The sequence below is a fragment of the Mizuhopecten yessoensis genome, unplaced genomic scaffold (assembly GCF_002113885.1).
Source record: "Mizuhopecten yessoensis strain PY_sf001 unplaced genomic scaffold, ASM211388v2 scaffold10951, whole genome shotgun sequence".
Taxonomy (NCBI): domain Eukaryota; kingdom Metazoa; phylum Mollusca; class Bivalvia; order Pectinida; family Pectinidae; genus Mizuhopecten; species Mizuhopecten yessoensis.
In genome coordinates, this window is record NW_018408803.1 from 591,538 (window position 1) to 609,767 (window position 18,230).

At 36.1% G+C, this 18,230-nt stretch overlaps 1 protein-coding gene across 11 annotated transcripts in view; it reads left to right on the plus strand.

The window, feature by feature from the left end:
* Nucleotides 1-18,230, plus strand: part of LOC110463999 (serine/threonine-protein kinase TAO1-like) — a 47,032-nt gene that overhangs the window by 14,948 nt on the left and 13,854 nt on the right. The window contains exons 8-16 of one of the 11 annotated variants that reach the window (XM_021518992.1): nt 340-515; nt 1,254-1,472; nt 4,056-4,214; nt 5,549-5,581; nt 8,561-8,614; nt 10,648-10,680; nt 15,586-15,759; nt 17,031-17,165; nt 18,068-18,196. In XM_021518992.1, coding sequence (XP_021374667.1) covers nt 340-515; nt 1,254-1,472; nt 4,056-4,214; nt 5,549-5,581; nt 8,561-8,614; nt 10,648-10,680; nt 15,586-15,759; nt 17,031-17,165; nt 18,068-18,196 — 1,112 coding nt within the window. The remainder of the gene's footprint in view (nt 1-339; nt 516-1,253; nt 1,473-4,055; nt 4,215-5,548; nt 5,582-8,560; nt 8,615-10,647; nt 10,681-15,585; nt 15,760-17,030; nt 17,166-18,067; nt 18,197-18,230) is intronic. The other 10 variants (XM_021518993.1, XM_021518995.1, XM_021518994.1 and 7 more) reach the window with 10 other exon arrangements.

Sequence of the window (18,230 nt, forward strand, 5' to 3'; positions counted from 1 at the left end):
TCAAAAGCATGAAGAAAATTCATTTATATACTATAAATATATATGGATATTAAAACATTCACTTGTCAATCAAATTATACTATAATTGTTGGCTTGGAATATTCTTTTGGAAAAGGTGTCCGAACCACAATATTCTCAGGCAAACATATGTCAGGCAAGAATCTTTGTCACGTTTTTGATTTTTGGTATATTTTGCATTAGTAACAGCTTACATAATCTTATATATATTAAAATGTTTTGACTGCCAAATATAAACATCCTGTATTTATGTGTTTAGTATGGTGTGTTTAACAGCGTAAGCCTCCCTTATTTAATATGTGTCTTTCGTGTGTTTCACAGCCGAGCGTAAGCCTCCCTTATTTAATATGAATGCCATGAGTGCTCTGTATCACATCGCCCAGAATGACCCGCCCACACTGGCGGGAGGGGAGTGGTCCGACAGTTTCCGCCACTTCGTCGACTCCTGCCTCGCCAAACTTCCCTGTGATAGGCCTTCTTCCTCAGATATTTTAAAGGTAACAGAAAAAAACCTTGTTCCTTAGGTATTATAAAGGTAAAAAACAGATGTGAGAAAAAATCTTTGATCGCTTGAATCAAGTCAATGCTCCAGGTTAGTGGCAGGGATGTTCAATTTCATATTCAGAGTACTAGGCTTTTTTTGTCTAAACGGTTGAACCGGTTGGACCACAGTTGTTCGTTTATTAAATAATGACGGACCTAGTAATCGGATGCTGCTTTCAGGCGAGCCTTGTCAAATCGTTGCAAGGCCTGCATAAACATTTGCAGGTCCGTCAGGATTTATACCCAGAAATGTTACATTTAAAAGTGGACGTACCTGTTGTTCCACATAAACGAACAGGCCAATAGTTAGTAGACAGATATTGCAAAAACTTGACTGGCCTAAACTGTGTAATCTCAAAATCTGTATTTCTGGTTGCTAGTCCTTACAGAATCTACTAGCGTCAGGTGTCTTGGCAGTGGATTAGGTCATTCCTATTGAGTAAATTCTTGTAATGCAAATTATTTTAATTGATAGCGCCTTTTTGGGTGCGGGCAAAAACTTTTCAAAATTAGCAAGTTACAGTTACAAAAGGAGGATCTTTGAATAACGGGATAGAAAACATTTTGAAATGATTATTGGTAGCAACAAGAAAACCCGGAAATCCATTTCTCTTTCTATCTGATTTGAGAATATCATTATCCAGCTTTCTTTACCTCGAGAATGATCTTATCACATTGAATCTGTTCTGTAGCACCATTTCCTAGAGGGGACTGGCCCGAGTAGTGTTATCATAGACCTAATTCAGCGCACCAAGGACGCGGTCCGAGAGCTAGACAACCTCCAGTATCGCCGTATGAAGAAGATTCTCATGGTGGATGTGATTGAGGGTGAAAACAGCTCCAACGGGCCGACATCCGACGACTTTACCACGGACGATTCATCCCAGGTCAGTCCATGTGACCCCTCTCTGGTAAGTCTTGTTCCCTATTCAGCTTGACCGTTGCTGTGTGTCCAGTGGTTTTTTGCCTGCGGCCTGCATGCTGCCTGTCTGTGTGTTATTGTAACTCACTGACCACTGTCCAGTATCAAGTAGGTATCTAGACTGACCACTGTCAAGTTGGTACACAGACTGTCCATTATCAAAAGGAAGCTCAGACTGACCAGTGTCCAGTAGATACCTAGACTGACCACTCTGACTGACCACTGCAGTGACAGTAAGATTATGAGGGAATTTTCTTTGCATAGTCGAGGTGTTTTGAGAAGTGATATGGGATAGGGATTAGGGATTGTTCACAATTATTTTTGCTGTGCCATATGGACATTGCTGATTAGTTGACATGATTTCAAGATTTTATTTGAAGAAACGTTTTTTCTGGGAATCCTTGGCATCCTGCAGAGTTGATCATTGACCTTAATTCAACCATGTGACAAAAATTTGGTCCGTGTTTTAAAGGAGTTCACAATTTTGATAGTGATAACAATTTTGATAGTGATAACAATTTTGATAGCGATAACAATCTGGCTTTCAGTTTCATGAAGCAGAAGCTTATAACGGTTTTATAAGGTGTCGTCGCATTGTGTGATTATGAATGTTAAATTAACAGTGATTTTCCATTGGTGCTGGGCTTGTTCGTATGGCTACATTTTCTACCAGTTTTTGATTATTTATTTGTCCTACCATAATATTACAACAGGCGGTTTCTGCATGAATTGGGAAAATAAAGCATTATTTTTATAAAAAAATGGGATATTCCTCATTTTGGGAATATAAAGCACTTTGTGGTAGAGAAAGCAAGCAGCCTGTGTCTGGCTCTAAAACTAGGCAAAAAAATAATTAAAAAAATGCATATTTACACCTCATTTATAACAAAGTTCAGTTCAAGGTAAATTTCAATATAGCGGTTTCAAATAAAGCTGGTTTAGTTTAAGTCTGATGGTTACCTGTGACTTCAATTTCAGTACAGACCTAATAAGATGTGTCATTTGACTGTCAAACCTTAAAGTAGAAGGTGAAATATCTATATTACTGGGCTTCTTAACTCATTCACCCCTGAAATTTCATAATGAACTATTCCAACCTTTGAATTGGAAGAGCTCAAATGTGTCTTTAGGGGTGAATGAGTTCACATGTACTATTAGGCATCTTAAAGGTACCGGTATTCCTCGACCTTGACATGTATATTACTGGGATTTTAAAGTGTGTTATTGGACCTTACACCTTTATTACTGCTCCGTGAATTGGAGTTCCTAAGGTAACTTGGACACAGCAAGCTGAATGTTCCTTTTATAGATTCACCAAAGAGGGTTGTCACAATTTGTTTACATTGTACATATTTTAGATTTGAGTAACATATTCAGAACCAACAAACTTTAATATCAGTTGAATACAATTTTAGAATTTTAAAAATATTCCATAGAAAAAAGTAATTATTGACCTCAAATTTGAGGGAATATTTTAATTGTCGAAAAGAAATACATGTTACTTCAGTAGATCAAATCTTCGGAATGAAAATATGTAGATATTTTGATACAAAGCTTCAACTATTAATGTTTGTTGGTTTCTACCCTTGTTTGATTGATATTATTTGTGATTTTCAGATTATGTATCGTTACTAATGTCTTCTATTTTACTGGTTTATTGATTTCGTAAGTGTGTTCTGTTTGGAGGTTTTGCATGATTTCAGTTAGATCCCATTGTTACCTTGATTATATCCCTGTAGAGACTTGATTTTGTGGAATAAAACAGACTTTTTATCGTATTCTGGCTGCTAAATACTGTTTGTCATCAAATTTTCACTATACATAATCTGAGGTAAAATTTAACTCATTCACCCCTAAAGACACATTTGAACTCTTCCAATTCAAAGGTTGGAATAGTTCATTATGAAATTTCAGGGGTGAATGAGTTAAGGTGTATTGGACACTATTCATTACTTTTGCATGAACATGTTGTAAAAATATTTAAAAGTCTGAAAATCTATTTTGTATTGTTGAACATCATTTGAAATTTATAAGCTTTGTCAAATTTTTCCTTCGTCATCTGTGATGTCCGCCATGTTTTATCCATATAAAAGAGGTTGGATTCAGTGGTTGTAGCTTGTTGTCATCACCCTGCTTAAGGATGTATGCTACCTTGCTGTAATGTTCTCTGCCTTTTCATAAGAGTTCCGCATTCAGAAACCTGTGTAAAAATCCTTCCGGTTCCGGATAAATTAGGATTTTAAGAGAGATAAATCTTGCACAAATTGCAGGTGAACTTTGTGAGGTAGCATATATATATAGCCTTTGTGAATTCTTTTTTTGTCATATTTAAAATCTAAACAACTAGACTCTTTCATTTGGGTATGGGACTGTATGTTGGTCTGGAAATCTTTAAAAATGTGCATGTCAACAAGATTGATGTCAAAATGAAAAAATAACATCAACAAGTTATGTAAACATGCATATTTTGGATTTGCCGACAGAGATTACAATTCTGTCACTTAAGTAAAAGGGTCTATTTTATGCCGACATAAGCCATGTTGATTAACTTTCGGCCATGTTGTTTTACTAGGATGACGATAACATCGACAGTAGCACGAGTAAGTCGAGCAGTATGACGAGTCAGCACTCGATGCCGAGTAGTAACCTGAGCAGCAAGTCGAGTAGTCAGAGCAGTCTCCAGGGTATCTCCACCGACGACAGCGCGTCCACCTTCCATCGCGAGCATAGCGTAAGTATCCACAGACGCCCTAATCTGTTACCAGGAGTCACATTATGTGAGTCTTGCATAATTGACACAAATCAAATACGAGGTTTTATTTTGATAAAGAACTGTTCAGTTATCATGATTTTTTTTTTTCAAGTGATGATTTCAGAGAAGAATTGAAGTTTTTGTGAGAATCTGCCAAGTCCTTTTGATAAGGTTCAGATTCTAATTACTAGTTGAGTTGTTTGTTTACATTTTAACCCTTTCACCCCTAAGTAACTTAGTAGACTCATTCAACCATACATCTGGATGAGTCTATTATGGTCTGCAGTGGTGAAAAGGTTAGCAGAATGTTTACAGGTTGTTTAGTGATTTAATTTTTGTCAACAAAGAAACGTTGGTTATAGTTGTGGCCTAGTCTATGTTAAAACTACTCTGATAGCAGATTTGTTTTTAATGGTTGCCCTGCCCTGGGGGATTTCCTTTCAAATGGTCATATTTTTAAATTCTGTGCAAAAGATGAAAATAAAAGTCTTAAAATGGCAGGTAATGGCTTAATGGAACCTGTTTACTGACAGATGGCAGCATTTTATTTCACAGATCCCTCGTCTGATTAAAGCAGATAGTTTGTGTGTATTGACTTATTGTATGGTTCTTGAGTATTAATATTAATATAATTTATTATCAATAGATAATTTTCGGATCCGTTTAATTGACATTTGCATTCCTTTGTGGTTTGTCATTTGAATTGAAGGTTGTATTAATTAGTTATTCTATTTCACCAAAACTGATGTTGTCCTAATTTCAATGTGAATGTATTGAAAATTGAATTTTTATTGAAAAGTGGTATTCTTAAGTTATCCTCCATGCTAATGAGAGAGACTGCTGTGTGGCAATATGGAGAAATATGACCCTTTGTACTCAAATGAGTTATAGATGTGCAGCAATGTTCCGGGCCTGTTTGTATGTAGAGGAGTATAATGTGCCCGTAGATCTGAATCAATGAAAAGGAGACTGTTCTTGTATGGTGCCATAGAAATATTGCCCTTCAGTAAACGAGTAACTGCCCTTGAACATATGTTAATGAGTCAATGTCCTTTGACCTATCTATCTTGTATTGTATTCAAGTATCCTTTAATTTATGCAAATGAGTGACTTTGTCCTTTGACCTACAGTAATGGGTTCAGTATTCTATGATCATGGCTTGCATTAATTTTTTAAGTATATATATATGTAAATAAGCTACATTAATTAGTTACACTGCCCTTTGACCTATGTTAATCATATGTAAATGAGCTATATTCATTGCCCTTTGACCTATGAGTCCTAATGAGGTATATATCATTGTCTCTCTGTAGCCGCCTCCTACACTTCAGTCCTACATACTACAGGTAACAAGGTCAAAGGTCGCATCGTATCAAACTGAGTGTCTGTCTGTGTGTCTTGTGGTAGTATTTGTGTCGAGAAATTCTCCCGCTGCATCATGATCATCTTCTAACACTGTTTCTGCCCTTGTCCATCTTCCACTCGATTGATTGTGTCTGTGTGTAGAAGCCATTTTGAGGGCAGATTTTTGTGACGTTTTGAAATTGATCTTTTTTGTCATCAATTGTATGTCTTGGGTGCAGAACCAGCTATTAACTCATTCACCCCTGAAATTTCCTAATGAACTATTCCAACTTTTGAATTGGAAGAGTTCAAATGTGTCTTCAGGAGTGAATGAGTTAAACACTTATAGAACCTCATTGTGAAAATGATTCTGTTGTCGTTTTCTATTCAATTAAAGTAGAGTGTGATCCTTCCCTCGTGTGTGTACACAATGTAGCCACAATTATATACTACAGTAGAATGTCTTCTGTTTGATCATTATAATTCAATGTATTACATTACAGAGTACAAGATTCTGTTTCTCATTTCTATCTACTGTAATAAATTTCAAAGCCTTAAATTTTGTAGACATGTTTGGGTAGAAGTATATGATTCTATTTCTCGAGGGAAAATATCACTAGAGAAATATAAAATTCTATTTCTCGTGGTAAAATATCAATAGTGAAGTATATGATTCTATTTCTCGTGATAAAATATCAATAGAAAAGTATGTGATTATATTTCCTGTTTTCATTCTGCTATGAAAACATTCCAAATTTAAATGTTTTCATGCCTTAGTAAAATTTGATTAAATCATAGTTATTTCTTGTTTGTCTGTCTCCCTTTCTGTAGTTAGTGGTAGAAGAAGCTATACCTCCAGTTGAGTGTTTAGATACTTACAACTTGTTGTTCCCACCACTCTGTAATGTAGTGTATGGCTTTCTTTGTAGCAATAAAATGTTTTGTTTCTGAATTTCTTCTTGTTAACCAGTACCAGTAGGGGACTAAAAGTCTACACTTTGTCTGTCTGTCCATCCGTCAATCTGTCTGTCCATCTAACCAATCTATGTGCCACTATGTCTTATATCTCCTTAACACTGTCTCCAAATTTTGTATTTAATTTCCTGTTTTGATAGCAGAGTAGCACATAGTAAAATAGGGTCTTGTGCCTAACTCGGTACAGAGTTTTGGCCCTTTGTTTACCATACAGAGTTTTGGCCCTTTGTTTACCATACAGAGTTTTGACCCTTTGTTTACCATACAGAGTTTTGGCCATTTGTTTACCATACAGAGTTTTGACCCTTTGTTTACCATTACAGAGTTATGTCCCTTTGTTTACTAGAGTTATGGCCCTTTGTTTACCATTACAGAGTTATAGCCCTTTGTTTACCATTACAGAGTTATGACCCTTTGTTTACCAGAGTAACAGCCCTTTGTTTACCATTAGAGTTATGTCCCTTTGTTTACCATTACAGAGTTATGGCCCTTTGTTTACCATTACAGAGTTATGGCCCTTTGTTTACCAGAGTTATGGCCCTTTGTTTACTAGAGTTATGGCCCTTTGTTTACCATTGATCTTATATTATTGACCTAGTCATATCTCATGTATTCTGTCACCTGCAATTGCCAATTTTGTTACGTCATTGCTTCTTGGGATGGCAGCAGAAAGTCAAGTGCTGAAGTTGTGTCTTACGTGACCCCTATAAATACAGTTATGGCCCTTTGGTTTTTTTTATGCCAAAGATTATACGGAAGATGGGACTTTGGATTGCTGGCAATCATTTGTCTTGTTGTCATAGTTTTGTTATCCTTACCTCACGATGCAGTAGATTTAAGGCTAATATGTTTTGCATGTTTTTTTTGTTTTGAGAAAAAGCTGGATTTGTGAAAAAAACACATTCTAAGTTTCATAAAAAAAATATGAAAAAAATATCTTGACACAAATGCATGTCGTTCAGAATGTATAGACTTTTCAATGTTGAAAACAAAACTAAACAATGCGTCCTGGTAGTGCTTGAATGATTGATTAATTTTAGATTTAGATTTGAAAAGAAACTTTGAATTTTTCAACTTACTCAAAATTAATAGTTGATAGTAGTTAGTTACACCTTGATCTATGAGAACAGTGTCATGACTTATCATTCATAACAAATATCTAACAATGTGAATATAATATATTGATCAATATATTGTGTGTTCAGATCTAGTTTTTGAGTGGATACAAATAATGTAGCTGAATAGTGTCTGTTTTTGATTTATTGGAAATTGTTTGGAATAAACTTAAAATCTACTGGAAAAGTTCGCGAAATTCTTTTTTTACATGCATGGTAATTTTTGTTTGTAAAAGACTGAGGTAATAAATACTTAAGTGAAACCTGCACAAACTGAAAATCACAGGTATTAATGATTCAATCTAAAAAAGACAGGTTTACACTTCACACATACGTTTCATGGAGTCAAACCTGCTTGCATCGAGAGACCACTCCAATTACTAGCAACTTTCTTACCTTTTAGACCATGATTTTGTCAGCTCCTACAAAGCAGCTTTTAGACCATGATTTTGTCAGCTCCTACAAAGCACCTTTTAGACCATGATTTTGTCAGCTCCTACAAAGCAGCTTTGAATCTTCCCTTGTGTGGTCGCTTTACACAGATTTGGCTTTACATAGAAATGTATACAGTGGGGCGTTGTTGAATGTCTGGTTTATACATGTTTCCAAATTATACAGGTTCCACTGCACTGTTATTATGTTTCACGATAATTAAATGCAAAAACCTTGATTTCTTAAAAAAGGATGCGACTCTTTTGCTTACGAGAGTCTTAAGAAAGCCTTTGTACGTCTTAAGAGATCTGTGAAGAATTTTGCTGCGCTAGGATCTTAATTGAAATACATCACCATCAAGTCTGTTGTTTGTAAATCTAGGGACTATTCATTAATTTGCTGCCCAGGTTAAAGTTCATTGCTTTCATTTCATTGTCATCTTGTTTTTCTACCTACAAGGACTGGTCCCTGCCTCAAAGGTCAAGTTATTACAGCAATGTCCACCCCAACAAGGTATGCCCTTCCCCTGGGGCTGACCCCAGAGGTCATGCCCCACCCCCCGGGGCTGGCCCCAGAGGTTACGCACTGGGTTATAGCATGCCTTTCATCAGTATTGTATATAAATATATATATATATATACAGCATGATCTCCTGTCACTTAACAGTGGGTGCAGCCTCATTTGTCACAACTGTCCTGATTGGTTGAAATTGTTTTCTAACTCATTCATCCCTGAAATTTCATAATGAACTAATCCAACCTTTGAATTGGAAGAGTTCAAATGTGTTTTGGGATGAATGAGATTTGATCGGATATAATAAAAATAATTCTAATGAATTTACATGTTTTCTGTTTCTTGATACGTTTACTTCTGGAAATAAACATTTATAAGAATTGTATTGAATTCTAATTAAAATTCAGTTTATGGTTTGGTAATGAAAAAAGATGCAAAACAGTTTCAACTCTGACCTGGAAGTAGTTTGTGACATTTTAACTTTAACCCGGCCCTCTTAAATCACATCACCATGGATACTGTTCTGTTTATGGATGCCACTTTTACATGTTTCATATCATTGTTTTGTTGTATGTTTGTAAGTAGCTGCTTTTAACATTGACAATCAACAGCTCAGGGCTACTAAACTGATGTCCAGATCCTGGTCACGGCACCAGTATTCCAGACTAATCATACCAAAAATGCCTGTGTCTTCACAATTTGAGAAATTTCATATCATTCCAAGGAATTGAGATTTTCATAAATTGAAAATAGTTTAATGTTAATAAAATTAAAAATCCATTCACCATCAGAGCAGGTGAAGAATATTTGTACTAGCTAGTATGTGCCTGACATAAATCAGTGTAGGGAATACATGTTTTTGATCCATTAGATATTTTTGATATGTATTTGAATTGTTGATCAGTTGAAGACAATTTCAGATTTATTAATATCAATATTAGACCCTGACCTGGTGGTTGTCTGCTTCTTGTGAACATATTACGTACACAATTCTCGTATTTTGTCAATTGCAATTTTTAGTTGTGTAGCGAATACTCAGTCTGCTGTTTCTTGTCACACGAAGTCAATCCATATACATATATTTATATATCACATGATACACAAGTTGTCTGATAGCAAGTCACTTAGAAATTTAAATATTTTATGGTCACATGACTTTGTACATTGTCATGTGATTTGTATAAAGGTTGTTGTCATATGGTTACAACATAGATCACATGACGGTCGCACAACTTTTTACACTGTCTTGTGATGTCATTTTAAACAGAATATACAGTAAAGATGGTAGTCTGACACAGCTAAAATAACAAATTTAACTTACCAAATCAAATTAACAAGTGCATATCATTTCAAAGAAATAATCCATGAACTTTTTCAATTGAATACCATCCAACTTTCTTTGATTTCAATAAAAGCAGTGATAGTATAGGTCATGCCTGATTAAATTATTACATACAAATTATTAAAAATAGAAAACATTTCACCAATAATGTTCAAGCCTTGACCTGACCCTCTAGAAGGATCGATAAATATTTTGATAAGGAAATGTATCCAAGTGCATATTTGATAAAATTCCTTCTTACAAATCAATTTACATCCCAATTTTTCTACTGAAATTATAAACTAAAAAAAATAACTATTTCTTTTTGCATGATATTACTAAAAAGAATATCATTAATAAAATCATACTTTTTCTGAATATTTTTACTTTATGTTAACCTTGGTTTAGAAATTGCCACCAATTGGTTGTATACACACAGACAGCGTTCGTCTGTTGGTGCTGCCACCTAGTGGTAGATTTCTATTGGTGCTGCCACCTAGTGGTATATTTCTGTTGGTGCTGCATCCTTATGGTTGTGCAGAATGTGTTGTGTTGGTGCTGCCACCTGTATCTAGTGTGTGTGTACGTACAGTGTATCTGTTGATGCTGCCACCTGGTGGCAGATTTTCTGTTAGTACTGCCACCTAGTGGTAAAACATAAGATGTAAGTGTACTGTACTAAATTTTTAAATGTTGTTTTGTTTATTAATAGATGTTTCAGTCTCCCCTGCTCTTTCTCAACCTGGTATGAAAACATTTTATTTACCAAATTTTCAACATGCATGGTATACGTTGTAATCTCTGTATTGAGCAAGAACTTGGTGTTTCAAGGCAGAATGAATATGCAGCCATTTTAATTTTGTTTCCAATATTTTCTACTTCTTTTTTTTTCACTGTGACATCAATTCAGTTTTTAGCCATTTTTTGGCTAAAAACTCCTTGCTAGTGTCTTTGCATGTTGCATATTCTATTTACGATCAACGACGGTCGAACGGTTCGCATGGATTACACAGATGACCAGCTACAGTGTTGATAGTACAGGTAGTCGTATAGATACTGTTGACCTTCAGGAATTCCCAAGGTCATTTGTAGAGGACTTTATTTGTGATGTCATTATTATTGTTATTCATAAAAGGTTATAACTTATACTTTTAATGAATTTTTTTTCAGAAAAATATTATGATTTTGTGCATTTTATATTTATATATAGCATCAGGCATTATTCATAATTGGGAAGAAAAAAGTGTATTTCAACATATTTATTATCATATCATCAGAATGACCAGAAATTTTGAATTACGGATCTATCCTGTCTTTATATTCAGGCTAAACTCTGGTCCTATTTCTTTTATGATATGGAAAATATCCAATTTTGTCAAGAAAATTTGTATAAGAAATTTCCTGCATCATTTGATAACCCCCCCCCCCCCCCCCCCCCCCAAAAAAACAACAACAAGCAACACTTCATATGCTTTGTATACCATAAATTGTTTTACCAAAAAAAGACGGGGACAATATTTAAAAAATAAATAAAAAAAATGTGCAAACTTCTTTAATTCATTAATTATTCTGTGTCAGTTTATGCTGTAACATTGATTGTAATAACGATAACCTTTCCCCCGTGCTATCGATTTACTCAGATGTTATAAAATGGTCAGTCTCGGTTTGTTTACGTAGTCCAGTTGCTCTTGTATTATAGAAGGGACACCTTGTTAGTAAATTCCGTTGTCGATTCTGTTCGTTGAAATAAAAATAACACCGTTATTAGCAGTTAAACTGTGTCTGGTATCCTCAAGGGTTCTTGAATCGCATCTTGGGGATTGAGACTGAATGCTATGCATACATGTGAGGCCAAGCAAAAAAAAATGTTCGTTTCCTTTCATTTGCAAACTTTATTAAATAGGAATTTGAACGAAGGCAAATGTTACTTTTCAAGGTCTGGGTTTTGGTTAAGTTACACGATTTTTACTAAAATAAAAATAAAAATAAAACAGTAATGAATGTTTTTTACCTGTTAACAACACATCATTAGAAATCATTAGCCAGAAAGAGACTTGACGTTTAGAGAAAAGACAACAAAGAAATTGACATTAGCCAAAAGAGAAGGGAAAAGATGTGTGGGGGGGGGGGTTTAAACTTTTCAAAGAGTTAATTTGACATTAACAAAAAAAATATATATAGAAAACAAGGGAAAGTAAAAAAATTAGAAAGGAAACATATATAATTTTTTATTTGGTCAAAGGTATGAATGCTAATTACAAAACAAAAGAGAATGAGTGCATCTGAAAAAAGGGTGAACTGTCGGGAATGTGTGCATCTGATGAGCTCCGATATAGCATGGACTTGGAAGAGTTTTGTAAGAGATACATGTAAAACAGATGTCATTTTGGCCTAGATATATTTACAATTCCCAATATTTGTAGAGTTCTAATCATGACGTAATTTCACTTTAGTATAAGTTGATTCATGTTGATGGTGCCAGGACTTAGCAGGGTATACACTCCATGGTCAATTCAGGTCCAATGAACATTTTCATTTAAGTTTTCATTACAGCATTTATTTTCAAAATTTATGTTAATTTTGGAAATTTTTCCTTATTTTTCTTAACATGACTTTCAAATTACCGTTTTTTCAATGGTAGAATTTTCCAAAAAATCTAAAGGCCTTTTTGAATATACTTTTTTCCAGTTGACCATAAAAGGACCACTGTTAAACCCTGTTATGCCACATGGAACAAATCCAGATTTATTCACAATTTTATTGATCATTTTCATATTGGTCATTATCACTTTTCTGTGGGTCAGTCACAGGTCATCTTTAGTATCATTTTCATGTTGGTCTGAATGTCCATCATTTTCCGTCACTAACCTGACCCTCTCCTCTGCTTACCACTTGACTTGTGTTTCATACAAGCATCATGCTGTTCCACCCTTCAGGATAAAATCTCTTGAATTTCATTGAATGGTTGGACCAATGTCATATTTGATATTAGAGTTTTGTTTAAAAACAAAAATAATAATAACTATTATTTAGTTTGTGTCATTGACTCCCCAGCTAGTCTGGTGATGTCTAGAGGCATCATCGATTCTCCGGCTGGCCTGGTGATGTCTAGAGGCATCCTTGACTATCTGGCTAGTCTGGTGATGTCTAGAGGCATCCTTGACTCCCCAGCTAGTCTGGTGATGTCTAGAGGCATCATTGACTCCCCAGCCGGTCTGAGGATGTCTAGAGGCATCATTGACTCCCCGGCTAGTCTGGTGATGTCTAGAGGCATCATTGACTCCCCAGCTAGTCTGGTGATGTCTAGAGGCATCCTTGACTCCCCAGATAGTCTGGTGATGTCTAGAGGCATCATTGACCTTCCAGCTGGTCTGGTGATGTCTAGAGGTATCATTGACTCCCCAGCTGGTCTGGTGATGTCTAGAGGCATCATTGACTCCCCGGCTGGTCTGGTGATGTCTAGAAGGCATTATTGACTCCCCAGGTGGTGTAGTGATGTCAAGAGCATCATTGACTCCCCAGGTGGTCTAGTGATGTCAAGAGGCATCAATGACTCCCCGGCTGGTCTGGTGTTGTCTAGAGGCATCATTTACTCTCCAGCTAGTCTAGTGATGTCTAGAGGCATCATTGACTCCCCGGCTGGTCTCGTGATGTCTAGAAGGCATCATTGACTCCCCAGGAGGTCTAGTGATGTCTAGAGGCATCATTGACTCCCCAGCTAGTCTGGTGATGTCTAGAGGCATCATTGACTCCCCAGATAGTCTAGTGATGTCTAGAGGCATCATTGACTCCCTGGCTGGTCTGGTGATGTCTAGAGGCATCAATGACTCCCTGGCTGGTCTGGTGATGTCTAGAAGCATCATTGACTCCCCAGATAGTCTGGTGATGTCTAGAGGCATCATTGACATTGACACCCCAGCTAGTCTGGTGATGTCTAGAGGCATTGACTCCCCAGCTAGTCTGGTGATGTCAAGAGACACCATTGACTGCACAGCTGGTCTAGTGATGTCTAGAGGCATCATTTTGCATTCAGCTCCCTACAGTAATGTTTAGCCCAAGCATGCCTTGTGTTGCCAGGGGACATCATCTAATACCTGGAGGCATCATTTGTCCCAGACTACCAGGTGATGCTTTGAGGCATCGTCAGGAATGCATAAAAAAACATTAGGCAACTTTAACTCAATAAGCAAAATGCTTTGTCCAGATTAGGCAAGTTTGGTGTTCACAATCAAATTTTGTTTGACCTACATATACACACAAGTTTGATCTTTTTATGAACCAAAATTTGTTATTATAAGTAAACACCATGTAGTGGTTGTCAGTAAGTAGTAGCGTACATGTATTTTTTCGACAATCAGTTTATCAAATTTCATCTGTGCTACTGGGATTATATTTTTATATCAAATGTTGTCATTTTGACAAAGATAATGTAGGTATTGAAGGTTAAAAAAAATATATGGAAACTACTTGCTTCAGCTTGTACCACACTCATTATACATGTTTCAAAAAAGGTGCATCTCTGCCAACGTCCTTCATACCCCCTCATTATCATACACACACACACACGTTTTCATGACATTTTGTTTAGTTTAGAAATTGCCATTCATATATCATGAATAACAGAATTGAATGGCCGAGCTTCATTTCAAGTGCCCAGATGACCGGCAATTGAACCATTATTGAAGAAACCATGACATTTGCTCTATATCGTGATCTTTGGATGAAGTAATAGTGTATATGTGTATTACATAGAGCTGACTTAATATCATACATGACTTTGTGACATCATATTACTCCAACTAACAGCATAACATTAGCTTTATCATTCTTTAATCTGTAGGCCAAGTATGAGATGAAGTGTTTTTTCATGAAAAAGTGGTAATTGCGACTAGATATGACAACATTATCTGTTTCAAACTTGTACAACAGTGACAATGTTATTCTGATTCTTAAAAACTAAACAAATTGAAGATGTTTGGTTAGGAGGGAAACATATTTTTAATTGGCCTAATTTTTCATCATTATTATTTGATGACCAATGCTTAGTATGCAGAGAATTTTTTATAAGGCCCCAAGTTGTCATTTACTCATTAACTTCTTTCATTCTCATTTCTCATACTTATCATGCTTGCTTTAAGGGTGTATGCTACCTTACTGTGACTTGAGTCTCTTTTTCAAGAGAGTTCTACACAAAGAAAATTGTCGAATATTTTACATTTTTAGGTCACCTGAGCTTTAGCTCAAGTGACCTATTGCTATCCGTTTTCGTCCGTCGTCGTCCGTCGTCCGTCGTCCGTCGTACGTCGTCCGTCGTCCNTTGGAATCTATTTTATTACTATATATATATCAAATTACACAAGAATGCTGCCTTTTCTAAATAGCAATGAAATGCTGAATTAAAATATATCAAAGGGAGATAACTCTAACACTAATCATTATTGTGTAATGTGGCATATAACCTTAAGTTTATGTTGTTTATCCTCCATCACATAATCATGATCATTACTCTGTATTTCTTATCATAATGAATTTTAGAATGTTGTAACCTTTCAGATAATTGGAGCAGATAGATTAAAGAGGATTTAAATAATATTAAAATAATTTTCAATTATTTGACTGTTCACTAGAAAAATATTTTGTGATATTTTAGCCTTCAAACTCGAGTATAAACAGAATGGAGGCAGGTGCCAACAATTTTGCCACGATCCGGACGACCCATCTCGTCACGAAACAGATGAAGGATCACGAACATGCTAATGATATGAAGGAACAGTTCACGGGCTACAAGCGAATGAGAAAGACTCACCAGAAACAACTGCAACAGGTAAAGAATTACGACACTGAACCTACAAGGGGCAGAAAGAGCAAGAAAATCATTGTACAATTTAATTTGCAATTTGGGTATTGATGAAGTTGAAAATTGTTCTCAGAAAAATTATCAGAGGTTGATTGACTCATTCACCTCTGAAATTTCATAATGGACTATTCCAACCTTTGAACTGGAAGGGTTCAAATGTGTCTTCAGGGGTGAATGAGTTAACAAAATATGGGAATTGGGTAGATTTTTCCCGTGATGGAAAACCATGTAAGATAAATCTATTGAGCATGATGTCACAATGCAAAGACAACGAGATGACATCGTATAGCAGCAAGTTTGACATCATTTACTCGCTTTTGATGAGTCTTGTTTAGGATTTAATGAATTTATATTTATTAATTGCCATCTTATCTATGATTTGAAGTAAATACCTTCAGAGTAAACCAAACTGTGATGTGCTCTTTGCAGCGGTATAGAAAATTAAAGTATTTAATCCTTTCACCACTGTAGACCATAATGGACTCATCCAGATCAAAACATGGAAGAGTTTACTAAAGTTACAAACGGGTGAAAGGGTTAAAAAGTTGCAACAAGACGGTGGTTTGCAACCTCAATAAAATGAAATGGTAAGCAATTAAACTCTACCATATATGAGTTTTTAGGATATTTATACCCATATTTAAAATACATAATTTGAATTAAAAACCCGTGACAAGCCCTGGTTTTTGCCCCAAACTCTGTACCCTCGGATGGGACATTTCCATCCCACATACATTCATATGTAGTGGAACAGGACTGGGTTGATCGTTGGCGACCACACATTTCAATCGCTAGAGACCAACTGGAGTTCGGAAGGTCCTGGGTTTGAATCCAGGTGTAGCCATGCATTTTTCAGCTCCTAGTGAACATATAACAGAGTCTATAAGGAAATGTGCTTCTAATTGCATGCTCATATATTAGCGCTCAAGCGTACGTTTACATCAGGGGTATCAGTGCAGTCATTCAAGACCTATCCTTGACTCATGAGCAAACGTATTTCAGGAAACACAAATTTCTACAGTTTTATACTACATATATATTATATTAAAAAGAGTAAATGACTTTCAATGCATCCTGTACATTATTAAATACATTTGACACTTTGATTTCAGCAATGAACTGATACTATTGATTAATGAATTTGTAATCGAAAATTAGAATTTGAAAGAGCGAAGCGTCGCACCAGTGATGATGCAAGAAGTGTAAACTGACCCTTGGTGTCTGTGTGTTTCTTACAGAACGAGACGAAGTTCCAGACGGAGATGGAGGAACACAAACAGAGACTTGATAAGGAGTACGACAACCTGCGACAGAAGTTCCTTGTGGAGATGGAGAAGATCCGTAAGATGCAGTCTTCAGACCAGGAGAAGATGGTGAGTTCACGCAACAACTGGTTTGGTTTGTTGGTGTTTTACGTCCTGTTAACAGCTATTGTCATTTAAGGACGTGCCAGGTTTTGGTAGTGGAGGAGAGCCGGAGTTTCCAGAGAAAAACCACCGACCTACGGCCAGTACCTGGCGACTACCCCACGTAGGTCTCGTACCCGCGACCCAGTGCACGTGGTGAAGGGCTAGAGGTAGCAGTCAGACGCCTTAACCACTTGGCCCCCACGGCCCCCACGCAACAAGACAGGGCTAATTTTTGTGTCACACGAACCCTTCCCCCTTTCACAGATTTCAATTTATAATCTTTTATTGTCAAAGAATCCTATACATAGTCTCTTACCATGGTCATACTTGTCAACCCTCCCTATTTAGGAGGGAGACTCCAGATTGTGGACCCTAAAATTTGGTATTTTCAACCAGTGAATTTACTAAACTATTCCTATTTTCTAAGATCTAATGATTTCATCTGAAAGAACAGCTCATATTTTGTCATTTTAAAGGGTTATTTTGTTTCTAGGGGGGGGGGGGGGGGGGGTATACACAAATTTTATTAATGTTTTAATTTTTTTAGCATGCAAAATCTCCCAAATGGATTTTTTTTTTTATAGTTGGCAAGTATGCCATCACTTATTCCACCTGTGATTTTTTTGGTGACAGTGGCGGAAATAACGTGACATGAAGTGAAATCCATATCAAAACAAGTGATAATAACCGGCATTGATTAACATAGATTATATAGCAGGAAAAATGGTGCATCAGGAAAACATGATATTAACCGAAAAGAGACATTAAGTGATGTGATATTAAGTGATGTGATATTAAGAGAAAAATACTGTATTGATTGTTTCCCTTTCTATAAATATGTTATTGAATTTTCTTCCTAATCTTAGACACGCAATAATCTGGGCTTGGAGAAGAAACTGATAAAACAAATATCAACATCACATGACACTGAGAAAAAGACGTTCTCAACTATGCAGAAAAAGGAGTATAAAGTCAATAAGGAACAAATGAAAAAGGTAAGTAACTGGTTGATTGTTTGAGTGGTTTTAC